The sequence below is a fragment of the Arvicola amphibius genome, chromosome 6 (genome assembly GCF_903992535.2).
Source record: "Arvicola amphibius chromosome 6, mArvAmp1.2, whole genome shotgun sequence".
Lineage (NCBI taxonomy): Eukaryota > Metazoa > Chordata > Mammalia > Rodentia > Cricetidae > Arvicola > Arvicola amphibius.
In genome coordinates this window covers 84,026,812-84,040,198 of record NC_052052.2, presented here as the reverse complement: position 1 = coordinate 84,040,198, position 13,387 = coordinate 84,026,812, and the positions used below count along the sequence as shown (strand labels likewise).

General features: G+C 46.5%; 1 protein-coding gene and 1 pseudogene across 1 annotated transcript; one reads left to right on the top strand and one right to left on the bottom strand.

The window, feature by feature from the left end:
- Nucleotides 1-1,016: 1,016 nt before the first annotated feature.
- On the bottom strand, nucleotides 1,017-10,890 carry Rnf183 (ring finger protein 183). The gene is made up of 2 exons (XM_038332926.1): nucleotides 10,436-10,890; nucleotides 1,017-2,007 (listed from the first exon to the last, which is right to left on the bottom strand). Exon 2 carries the CDS (start codon nucleotides 1,970-1,972, stop codon nucleotides 1,400-1,402), a length of 573 nt encoding a protein of 190 aa, XP_038188854.1. The 5' UTR covers nucleotides 1,973-2,007; nucleotides 10,436-10,890; the 3' UTR covers nucleotides 1,017-1,399.
- On the top strand, nucleotides 5,391-6,512 carry LOC119817297 (annotated as a pseudogene).
- Nucleotides 10,891-13,387: the final 2,497 nt, after the last annotated feature.

Here is a 13,387-nt window from a genome sequence, read left to right as displayed (position 1 = left end):
CCTTCAAGTTGTCTCTAATACTGTCACAGGGACATAAACATGACTAATACTACCCCAAGGTTAGAACTAATAACTAATGCAGCGTAGGAGTGAACATCCTAAACATATTGTTCATTCTAACAAACTTACTAGTTTCGGAAGATCCACCATCCTAAAAATGGTTAACCCTGGCCTTAGCCTCAGTTCCATCACAATGAAGCTTCCTTGGACCAGGACCTCTGGAGGAGGGAAAATGTTCTTCCTTGGGCCTTTGCTCCTCTGTCCCTGTCCCAATTAGCTCAGACAATATGGTGAGATAGTTGCCTAAAAGTTGCCACAAAGGTAAACATAAGTATGTAGAGAAATTAAGTCAGTGGGGATTGTGAGCCTCAGCGCCAGTGCCGGGTCAGTGCCACATGTGTTTCGTAATGGAGGACTTTCCTCTACATTTGAGCTGAAAACTATCTGGATTTACTAAATCAAAATATAATTTTATATTGACTATTTTATAGTATCTTGTACCTTGACCCCTATGGAATTTATAAATAAATGATACTTCTGTGAAAATATTTAGAGCAAATAAAACTGACTCAAGCTCTGATCTCTGACAGCTTATTCTATAAATCAAAAAGAACAAAATGTCTCCTGATTGTGTTAGACACTTTGGGACTGCTTCAAAATCTGGAGCCAGAAGAACATGTTCAAACTAGAGAAGCAGCAGTTACCCATGGTGTGGCAGTCTGTTCAGCAGCAGCTGATCTGGCTAAATTTTAGATTCTTGATTCCTGGGTTCTGTCATATGAAGGAGGAAGGCAGGGTCACCCCTGTGCCCCAGGCTGCTCAGCCTGAGGTGCAGCTGAGGCCTCTCGGGCACCAGGCTCTCACCAGCTGGCCCGCACGCCCTCCCTTCAACGGGGGCCACCTGACCCCAGGAACAGTCTATCTTCTCTCAGCCTCTGACCGATAAATGGCTGTGGAAGGAAGAAACCAATGAATTAAAGAATGCAGGCTAATTTTACTGGGAATGATGGCAAGAATCAGAGAAAGCTGAAAGAGGAGACAAACACATTGGCCCACAAATTGAAACACTCCAGAATTGTCAGCAACGCATGAACAGCTCAGCACAGCTCCAGTGAAAGATGTCTGGACCGTGCTGTCCAGCCCTTTGGCACTGTCCAGCCCTTTGGCACAACTTGCTGTGTGGCCATGGAGCCACAGAACCCTTCTACACTCCATGACCCCACAGTTCACCTTCAGGTCTGTCTAGCCATCTCTGTTCTCCAAAACAGACACATGGCCTAAAGAATTCCTGGGCTCAAATGAGCAATACTACAAAGAAGACAACATCAAAGGAGCCTCGGTTGTCCCCATTCCAGCAACCACAAAGAAAGGCTCTGTTCCTTGTGCTGGAACAGAGTGCTCACCCCATGCCCCAAAAGAACTGCTTAGTCCAAAAGATGGAGAAGATGAGCAGAAGGATACCACTGAGGACGACAGCCATCAGGTAGACAAAGGTCCGGAAGGGAGGGTTGCGGGTACACTCTCTGAGAGAGTAGTGGCTGGGGATGGGCACAGGTCTGGTGTCAGGCACTGTGTTCTGAGGGGTTCCAGTCTGGCTCCCAGGCTCCGGGCCAAGGTCCAGGGTACAGACCCGAGGCTCATGCAGTAAGTAAGGGCGCTTGGGCTGGTCCTCGAGACAGAGCTGGTGGCCCTCGAGGATGATGTGGTGGGGTTCTAGGCGGAGCAGGGTCAACATGGCAGTGTCTGTAGGCAAGTCAGTGACTGGTTGTCCTGAAGCCAGCACGGTGGGTTGACGGCAGAGTGGGCAGAGCAAGCGGCGCCTGGCTGGAGCTACCAGGCTGAGGTGAACCAGGCATTCCACGCAGCAGGAGTGACAGCAGTCTAGCACTTTGGGAGTGTGGAACGTGTTGTTGAAGGGGTTCCAGCAGACAGGGCACTCAGCTGTGAGCTCTTGGCCCTGTGGCTCAGCCATCCTCAGATCACAATGCAGGAGCTTCACAGGATGTCCTGGTAGAGCAGAGAGAGATGAAAGCATACCCATGGGCTCTGTCCCTGAGCTTCATCTGCAGCCCTAAGCTCTGAGAGGCTAAAAGCTGTCTACACCCACATTTCACAGGTGCATTTTGTCCAAGGACATCCAGTCCTGGTCACTGACTTAAGTCTGAAGTTACATAGCCCGTCACCCAGGGTGAAGGCCCGAGCCACCCTATAAATCACCCTACCAGCAGCACCAGAATGAACTGGTAGTGGAGGGGACAGCCCTGGGGCTTTGGTGCACCCTGCATTTGCTCCAGGCTGCCTTGGCTCCAGGTGGGTTTCCTTCACTGCAACCTCAAATCCCTGGCTAGAGCAGAGATGGGCTCTGAATTCCCTGGTGTGCCCCTCCGCTAGGGACAAATGCCAGCCCCTTTTCTGCTCCTTTGGAAGCTTTGGGCCAGAGGCCAACTCTTCACAGTTGACTGACTGGTCCCGGTGAGCAACTCTTGAGAGGACTCCCTTACTCAGACCCCAGATCTGTCCTGTGTTTCTTCCCAGTTCTCACCTTCCTCCTCATACCTGGGCTTCTGTGGACTGCAGAGGGGATCAGAGAGACTACTCTTGAAGGGTATGTGTTTCCCGTCTTTCCCTCTACTGAATCGCCTAGCTTTGGGAAACTGCCACCTCCATGCCAACCCCAAGGCCGTTTCCATGACAGCATGCTATCAGCACCTGGAGCTGCCAGGTGGCCCTGACTACAGCTTCAGCACACCTGCCTGGAGTCAGGGCTAGAGACCTGCCAGCGTGGTTCCTGGGAGATCCCAATGAGCCGTGTGCACGCGCGCTCGGACACACACACACACACACAGGGTCTGGCAACCAATTGAATGTAGAGCAGGTACAGATTAGAGGGTGACTCTTTTCGCCCTGCAATCCCTGGACTGGAGCGGTAAGAGTGTGACAGTCTTCTAGATCACCAGAGGGCAGGTCTTCTGGGGCTCCTCTCTCGTGAGCCCACATTTCTTTCCTGCCGCGTGCTTCACTTGCTGCACAGTCCTATAAGATCTACCAGTCCGCCAAAACCTGATCCTCTTGTCTTTTAACTACTGATTTTGGTAGCCACAACCAAAATAGGCAAACCTTCAGGACAGAGACAGAATGGGCTGTCCTGCCCACCTGGGAGAGGAGCATTCTGGCCCTGCTTCCCCCCCTTCAAAAGGAAACGTTTGAATTTTATCTCTTGCCTTTGTTGACCATTTAAATGATCTGAAGAGTTGAGTTGCTGGGGGGGAGGGGCGTTCAAGAAAACTTCTTGGAAACATTCACTTTATGCATGGAAACAAGTGGTTCTGGCGAGTTATGACAACACATGTGTGCACAAGAGAGCACACATGGGGCCTGACGACACACGTGTGCGCGAGAGAGCACACACTGGACCTGACGACACGTGAGTGTGCAAGAGAGCACACATGGGGCCTGACGACACGTGAGTGTGTGAGATAGCACACACGGGGCCTGAGGACACGTGTGTACACGAGAGCGCACGCACTGGGCCTGATGACACACGTGTGTGCAAGAGAGCACACATGGGGCCTGACACGTGTCTTTGAATTCCCAGTCCACCATGTGCTGCAGTCACAAAGAAGCTGCATCCATTTAGTCCACCTGTAGGATGTGTGGAAAGCGCTGTTTCCTCTAAGATTCCTTGTGTCCCTTAAGATTCTCTGGGTAGGAACCCAGGACCTGTGCAAAGGAAGACTTCAGGGCAGTGCAGCTTCCTGGAGATTTGACATGTGATGTGGGAGGGTCTTCTATTTGAGTTGATTTCATTGGTTAATAAAGAAACTGCCTTGGCCCATTTGATAGGCCAGCCCTTAGGTGGGTGAAGTAGACAGAACAGAATGCTGGGAAGAAGGGAAGTTAGTCAATCACCATGCCTCTCCTCAGTGAGACAGTCGCCATGAAGCCAGCCACCAGGTCAGATATGCTGAATCTTTCCCAGTAAGACACCACGTCATGGTGCTACACAGATTATTAGAAATGGGTTAATCAAGATGTGAGAATTAGACAATAAGAGGCTGTAACTAATGGGCAAGGCAGTGTTTAAAAGAATACAATTTGTGTGTTGTTATTTTGGGGCATAAGCTAGCCAGGCGGCCGGGAACTGAGCGGGACGAAAAGCAGGCCTGCCCGCAACTCATCACTACAGACATGATGCTCTATATCCTAGCAATTTGGAACCTGAAGCAAAACCTGTGTCTACTTTTACCTTCCTGCTTTTGTCTAGACCTCAGTCATGGCTAAGACATGGAATAAGGAAGATGGCATGGCCATAACCAAAGCTAGGAGAGCTCATGCAGTGAGCCGCCCATTCCTTCCTGAACACTGAAGGCTTACCACGTGCCAGGCGCTGAACTACGTAGGCGATGATAGATAAGGGTGAACAAAATCAACCATGGCACTCATAGGCTGCTGAGGCAAAAACTATGCCTCATGAGCAACGAGAAACAAAGAATTACATATAATTAGACATAACTATAATTATATATTTATTATGCATAAATATAAATATAAATATAAATATATATATATGTAATCATAATGTAGCCCTGGATTTCCTGGAACTCATTATGTAGACAAGGCTGGCCTCAAACTCACAGAGATCCAAAATATTGGGATTAAAGGCATGCACCACTACACCTAGTGGAATACGTAATATTTATTTATGTATTTATTTATTTGTTTGTTTGTTTGTTTGTTTATCATGTATAGTGTTCTGTCTAAATGTATGCCAGTAGGCCAGAAGAGGACTCTCAACCACTGAGCCATCTCTCTAGCCCCAAAATACATGATTTTAATGAATGTTACAAAGAACAAAAAAGAAAACTGGCTTGGGAGCCTGGCATTGGTGGCGCACGCCTTTAATCCCAGCACTTGGGAGGCAGAGGCAAGAGGATCTCTGTGAGTTTGAGGCCAGCCTGGCCTACAAGAGATAGTTCCAGGACAGGCTCCAAAGCTATAGAGAAACCCTATCTTGAACCCCCCCCCCAAAAAAAAAAGAAAAGAAAAAGGAAGAAAGAAATAAAATTGGTTTGGAATGGAAATTTTCTTCAAAGAGGTGATGTGGAGGAAGAGCATACCAAGCCCAGAGGTAAATTCTGCCAGTGTAAGAAAGTGAAAGGCCAGGATGGCTACGGGGCTGGGGTAAGCAAGAGTTTAACATGCTCAGAGTGAAAGCAAGAAGCAGAGTCTGTAAGTTCAGCAACACAGATCCAGATCCACAGAGATATCTGTTCATTGCTGCACTGTGAACAATGACCAGACATGGACCCCACCTAGATGCCCATCAGGATTAGTGGATTGCTCACACTCCACTGCTGGATTGCACTGCGTGTCTCCGACCTTCACTGATCGCAATGGAAGAACAAATCACCACACTCGTCACTGACGATGGCTCCGGCACGTGCTAAGCTGGCTTTGCTGGCAACGATGACCCCAGGGCCATGTTTCCATCAATCGTCGGGCACCCCAGACACCAGGGCGTCATGGTGGGCATGGGCCAGAAAGACTCCTACGTGGGTGACGAGGCCCAGAGCCAGAGAATATCCTGGCCCTGAAGTATCCCATCACACACGGAATCGTCACCAACTGGGATGACATGGAGCAGGTCTGACATCACACCTTCTACAATGAATGCATGTGGCCCCTGAGGAGCACCTGGTGCTTCTGATCGAGGTCCCACTGAACCCCAAAGCTAACAGAGAGAAGACACAGATAATGTTTGAAATCTTCAACACCCCAGCCATGTATGTGGCCATTCAGGCGGTGCTGTCCCTGTATGCATCTGGGTGCACCACTGGCATTGTCATGGACTCTGGTGACGGGGTCACACATACAGTACCCATCTACAAGGGCTATGCCATTCCCCATGCCATCTTGCATTTGGACCTGGCTGGCCAGGACCTGACAGACTACCTCATGAAGATCCTGGCTGAGCGGGGCTACAGCTTCACCACCACAGCTGAGCAGGAAATCATGCGTGACATTAAGGAGAAGCTGTGCTATGTTGCCCTGGATTTTGAGCAAGAAATGGCCACTGCTGCATCGTCCTCTTCCTTGGAGAAGAGCTATGAGCTGCCTGATGGGCAGGTGATCACTATCGGCACTGAGTGATTCCGGGGTCCAGAGGCGCTCTTCCAGCCTTCCTTCCTGGGCATGGAGTCCTGTGGCATCCATGAGACCACCTTCAACTCCATCATGAAATATGATGTGGACATCCGCAAGGACCTGTGTACCAACACAGTGTTGTCTGGTGGTACCACCATGTATCCAGGCATTGCTGACAGGATGCAGACGATCACAGCCCTAGCACTCAGCACAATGAAGATTAAGACCATTGCTCCCCCTGAGCGCAAGTACTCAGTCTGGATTGGTGGCTCCATTCTGGCCTCACTGTCCACCTCCAGCAGATGTGGATCAGCAAGCAGGAGTATGACGAGTCGGGCCCCTCCATTGTCCTCTGCGAATGCATCTAGATGGACTGAGCAGGTACCAGGCATCTGCTGCGTGAGCTGATTCTGAAGTATCAATTCGCCCTGGCAAAGGTACACACTTCATGCTGGCCTCATGAAACTGGAATAAGCCTTTGAAAAGAAATTTGTCCTTGAAGCTTGTATCCAATATCAGCACTGGACTGTAGAACTTGTTGCTAATTTTCGACCTTATATTTAAGTTAACTGTTCCTTTGGCATATGTTTACACCCTGTGCATCTCTTGATTTAGTCCTTAGTCATGTGGCTTGGACACTTGGTGGCTGGGGAGAGCATGCTGTGGAAGAGAATCCCCCAGCCTGGTGGACGTGTGAGCACCTTGCAGTGATCTGTGCAGGGTATTACTGACTGCTGACTTCCAGGATTTCTTGAGGCTGGCAAGGGTCTAACAGAGTGGGAAAGTCCGAGCTTTAGGACCCAGTTTCTGTTCTGGTGTTTTCCCTCCTGACTGCTGTGGGATGTTAGTTACTTGCCTTGAGTTGGGAACGTTTGCACTGACATCTGTAAATTTATATAAGGTTTTTTTGTACTCAATTTAAGAAATGACAAATTGTGGTTTTCTACTGTTCAGTGAGAACATTAGGCCCTAGCAACATGTCATTGTGTAAAGAAAATAAAAGTGCTGCAGTAAAAACAAAAAAAAAAGATTAGTAGGGGCTGGAGAGATGGCTCAGTGGTTAAGAGCATTGCCTGCTCTTCCAAAGGTCCTGAGTTCAATTCCCAGCAACCACATGGTGGCTCACAACCATCTGTAATGAGGTCTGGTGCCCTCTTCTGGCTAGCTGTATAATAAATAAATAAATAAATAAATAAATAAATAAATAAATAAATAATATATATATAAAAAGATTAGTGGATTTTTAGAATAATTGTTTTATATACACAATGGAGTTTGTCAGCCATAAAGAATGAAATTATACCATTTGCAGGAAAGTAGATGGAACTGAAGGTTTGATGTAGTGGGTCTGTCTATGTGTTAATTTCATTGGCTAATAAAGAAACTGCCTTGGCCGTTTGATAGGACAGAAAATTAGGTAGGTGGAGTAAACAGAACAGAATGCTGGGAGGGAGAAAGCTGAGTCAGGCAGTTGCCATGAAGCTCCAGACCAAGATGGACATAGGTTAGAATCCTTCTGGTAAGCCACCACCTCATGGTGCTACACACATTAATAGAAATGGGTTAATCAGGATGTAAGAGTTAGCCAGTAAGAGGCTAGAGCTAATGGGCAAGGCAGTGTTTAAATGAATACAATTTGTGTGTTGTTATTTTGGGTATAAAGCTAGCCGTGCAGGAGCCAGGCGGGACAAAAAGCAGGCCCGCCATTTCCTTTCACTACAGAGGTTATCATATTAAACAAAATAAGCCAGAATCAAAATGAAAAATGTATGTTTTCTCTCATATGCAGAATCTAGATTTAAATATATCTGTTTTCTTTCTTTTTTAAAAAAATATTTATTTATTATATATACAATGTTCTGCCTGTATGTGTCTCTGCAGGCCAGAATTTGGCACCAGATCTTATTATAGGTGGCTGTGAGCCACCATGTGGTTGCTGGGAATTGAACTCAGGACCTCTGGAAGAACAATCAGTGCTCTTAACCACTGAGCCATCTCTCCAGCCCCTCTGTTTTCTATATGTATGTATGATTATATGTATGTGTGTATTATGGATGTATGTATGGATGGATGGATGGATGGACAGACGGAGGCTATTCGGGTAACTAGAGAGGGTAGCTGGAGGAAAGAAGGAAATGTCACAGGCTTCTTCTCATATGTGGAATGGAGACACATATACACGTGTAGGTGTATATGTGAGACATAAACAACATTGGCGGGAGGAAGGGACCAGCAGAAGAGATAAGGAGAGGTGGAGAGGGCAGTGAGGTGATGGATCTCAGCAAGTACAATGAGTACATGTATGAACATGACATTATGAAGTCTTGGTTTTCTATACCAACTATAGCATCTTAACTTGAAAAGGAAAGAAAGAAATGGTGGAGGTGGCATGAAAGATAGCTTCAGAGACAGAATCAAGACCATTTCCAGACAGGTGGCAGGCATCCTGGGAGCGAGGTTATAGATTCTGGAACAAGTTGTTGGGGCTCATGAGCACTACTTTTTAGGACTATAATTCCAAGTGGGTCACTTCACTTCTCTTGACTCAATTTCCCTTCATGAAAAAGAAAGTTAAAAGTCATGATGCATTTAGTTGTTTTCTTAAAGTGCTGAAGATTGAACCATGGCATTGTTCATGTTAGGCAAGCATCACAAACTGTATCCCATTTGTCAATGAAGCTTTCAGCTAGAGCCCAGGCATAGAGGATGAACACAAACTGGAAGACGCTGAGGACTTAAAGTCAGTTCCCAGACCCACATCAAGTGACTCACAGCTGCCTGTAACTCCAGCTCCTGAGCAGCCAGTGTCACTGGCCGCTGTCACTTCCTACACATGCACAGACCCTGTTCTCTGAAAGGTGGTTTGTATTATTACAAAGATGGATGGAAGAGAGGGACATTCTGCAGTCTTCAAAACAATATGATAAAACATTTATTATGTTTTATCTTGGTGTTCGTCCATGATATGTTATTAAGTATTAAAGAATCAGAGATAAGATAATTATAACAATCTACTTTGAAAAATATGTGCACGACGGAAATATATCTCCCAGAAGATAACCTACCAAGTGTTTTTTGTTGTTTTTTTGTTTGAGGCAAGCATGGTCTCACTTTGTAGTCCTGTTTGGCTAGCCTGGAACTCTCTGTGTAGACCAGGCTGGCCTCAAACTCGCAGTGATCTGCCGTCTTCTGTTTCCCAAGTTCTAGGCTTAATGGTGTGCACCACCACTCCTAGAAACACTGCATGTCAATAGTGGTTATCAATGCGGGCAAAACCATCAATCTGGTTTGTTGCTAGAACTTTTGTTTTTAATTCTATTACTTGAAAATTAATGTTAACTTTTGGCTCAGCAGTTAAGAGTACTAGCTACCCTTCTAGAAGTCCTAGGTTCAGTTCCCAGTACCCATATGGCAACTCACATCTGTCTGTTACTCCAGCTCTAGGGGATTCAAGACCCTCACCCAAACATACATGCAGGCAAAACACCAATGCACATAAAATGAAAATAAATAAATCACTAAAAAAGAAAGAAAGAAAATGTTAACTTTATTCTGGTAAGCTTGTCTTCCTATCCCTGAAGCTCTCCCCTGTCATCCTAGATCAGACCCACATTTTCTGAAGTGCCATGGCCACAGCTCTAAATGGATGCAACTGTGCTCGGATCCTTACTGCACAGAGTTCCATGTCTCTAGGAGACACGCAGTGACTTATGGGCCTTAGCTTCCCACCTGGACAACTCAGCAACGGTAAACCATCTGGCAGTCGTTATGAACAGAAACTTGTCTGTGGCACCCCTCCCCCATGTCATCACCATCCTGACAGAGAACTGGCATTCTGATGGTACCTGATGGTTTCCCGGGGTCTGGTCCTTGCTAGGAGCTGAATATGGTAACACATCTAGAAAACATAATTGCCTTTTCCAGCTGTTTCCATTTTCATGAGGTCATCTGTTCTCTAAGCCCAGCCTAGAAACATGACTCTTGCTGAACTCAATGACTTCACTTCTCTGAACTCTACTTCCCTCTAGTGAAGAAGCTTAGGACCCCTGCTTACAGGCTGCTGTGAGGATGGAGTTGCCCTTAGCATGCACAGTGGGTGGTCAGTATAGAAGCCAGCATGGTTTTGTTAATGTCCACCTGATAGACGAGGAAACTGTCGCTCAGGATGTAAAGTGGCTTGGCCAGGGCTTCAGAGCCAGGGTTACAGAACTTGAAAGCTGACCCAGGAGCCTGCCCAGGTCAGAGTTCACACCAAGCAATGCTACCTGCTCCACCCTCTCCCACCCCTTACCTGGTAGACCCTCTCCTACTCCTCGCCAGCTTCAGCTCCTTCTCCTCTCTCAACACAGTTCCCGGCAGGTGTTTTGGTTCTTCTTCCAGGTCACTGGGGTCAGCCTCATTTACATGGTCTCCCAGCTCTTGATCCACTCCCTGGCTGGTTCCCTCCTCGGGTGACTTTGGGCATCTACACATACTAGAGACCTGAATGCTTGCTTTTATGAGTCACCTTTGCTCTCTCTGAGCTGAGGAGGAAGTTCACTCATCCTTGCAAACTTCTGTCCTGCAACGGGAGGAGCTCCAGCCTTCCCCTTACTCCCGGCTGACCTGTCCTGACTTCAGGGAAGTAGCCAGATACATGGCTACTCTGAGGCCCTGCAATGAAGGCACACCAAGAGCTCTTAGAGAACAAAATACTGAGTGAAGAGTCCAAGAAATAAATAAATATGGATTCCAAAAATGAGGAATATATATATAGTTGCAAGTCTGGGAGAGTGAGAACAGACCATCAGCAGCTTTTCCAGCAGATCAAGGATCATTCACTCACAGGAAGCTGTTTTCTCAGATGTTTGTGAAGCTTAGATTATTTTACGACTGGCTGTTTCATTTACAAGACTCCCCCCTATAAATTGAAAATGGTGTCCTGGCCAGTCCCGATAAATGACAGACGTGAACTGAGCTAACCTTTAGGAGACAGAGATAGGTGACCTTTGGGTCAGATACTGTCTCCGTTATGGACAACTGGCGCCACAGCAGGGTATTTTATGGGTTACATCTGGTCAAAAGATTAGCTGACCAGACTAAGCTCCCAGGCTTACTTATCACTGCTGTCAAATTGATAGAGTATACCTTAAAAAAAAACCTGGGAACAGACAAATGGGACTGTCCCCAAGATGACCCAAGCCCCTACCAATAGAATTACTGTTACTAAGCGCCCCCCCCCCACCATGTAACCTGTAAACTTATAAATGCTGAATAAAGAGTTGGATCGGGGTGATCAGTTGGCGAGACCTGCTGATTCACCCACAGACGCCTGTGAAATTAATAAAATAACCTCTTGCTAATTGCATCTGTTGGTTCGGGTTATTGAGTTAAGGGGGAAATTGCCACCCTTGAAAACGAGGGTCTTTTCACCGAGAACCCAGCAGGAAAGCAAAACAAACAAAAACAGTTAAATGACCATTCAGTAAGCATAAGCAGGAAGTGCCTGAATTCTTCAATGTCAGACATCAGACTCACTAGGAATCTAGGTTCAGTGGCTTCTAAATATATACTAGAAATGAAGACAGGACTTCTAGCCTTGGGTTCCTCTCCTGAAACTGGAGAGGAAGAAAAAAAAAATCTACCAGCTGGGGGGCGGGGCTAAGAGCACTTGCGAGAACCTGAATTCAAATCCCAAACACTTGTGTAAAAACCTGGGTATGCCTGTAACCCCAGCACTGCAGTGGGTGACCAGTGGAGACTGGTGGGCCTGGGAGCCTGCTGGCCAGAGTACCCTAAATAGCAAGCTTCCAGTTTTATAAAGGGTTCTGCCTCAAAGGAATAAAGCAGAAATATCTGACATCCTGCTCTGGGCGCTACATGCAACACACACACACACACACACACACACACACACCTACTCAGCCTGCAGGTGAAATGTTGCTATACAGGAGGTGGCACACAGAAACACTCAGTAAGCTTCAGTTAGAACTATCATTATTGTCACTATAACACGATCAGGTAAATAATGGAAAACGCAAATGAAGCACACGCAGAAGTTCAAGTGGAGCCTGGGCGTCCAGCCCTATAATCCGTCCTACCCATGGTCTCACCATCTTCCCAAAGAAGCCCACTTTTGCTCACGGCTGTCCTAGAACTCACAGAAACCCTCCTGCCTCTGCCTTCTCAGTGCTGGGATTAAAGGCATGTACTGCCACTGCCCAGTTAACATTATTTTTAGACAGGGACATTCCTGTGTTTCAGTACACAAAAGGCTTGATTTTTGTAGTAAAAGCTCTCTTTGCCCAGACATTTAGTCGCACTCAAAATTATAGTCTTACACTATATGTTTTTGTATCTCTTTTCAAAGATGTCTTGTGTGTACATAAGCAAAATAGCTGGATTCCTGTTCCTTCTCCTCCTTTTATTCAAATGCGTGTGTTCTGCAGGCTGCCCTATCCCTTGCTTCAGATGCCCTTACTCACAGTCCTCACCAGGTCAATTGTTCTTATTTTTGTAATGGCTTTATTGTTTCACTGAATGGCTGTGCCATCAATTACTTAACTAACCAACCAATGATCTAATCTTTAATTTAATTTAAGCCTCTTTGTTGTTTTATTTTTGAGACAGGATGTCTTGGCAGTCTAGGCTGGTCTCAAACTCACTGTGTGTCAAGGCTAGCCTCCACCTGGTGATCCTCCTGTCTCCACCTCCCAAGTGCTAGAACTATGGACATGTTCCAGGCCATCATGCCTGACAGAACCTTTTAATTTTAAATATGCAAATACTGCATGGAAAAATAAATGCTATAGTAATTACAGCTCTTAGGTTAGCCCAGAGTTGTATAAAGCGAAACTGTGGACTTCGGATGTTTTAGCATCAGGGCTGGAGAAATTCTCAGTGGTTAAGAGCACTGGTTGCTCCTCCCAAAGGAGCCAGGCTTGATAACTAGTACTTTCATGGTGGCCCACAACTGTCTGTAACTCAGTCTCAGGGGATCCAATAACTTCCGGCCTCTGTAGGCATGCACATGGTGCACAGAAATACATGCAAGCAAAACACCCATAAATATAAAAAAATAATTTTTAAAGAGTTTATGGTAAAGCAAGTAGTGCAGGAAAGAAATCAGTCAAGGGCATTGCAAGAAGGGAAGAAAATAAAATATGCCCTGGCCCTTCTCTGGGTCACTAAGTGTTCTGTGAGGAGGCCATCATCTTGATGTCTGTGGGTGGCCAGGCTAAGAAGTCCTTTGTAAACAATGGGA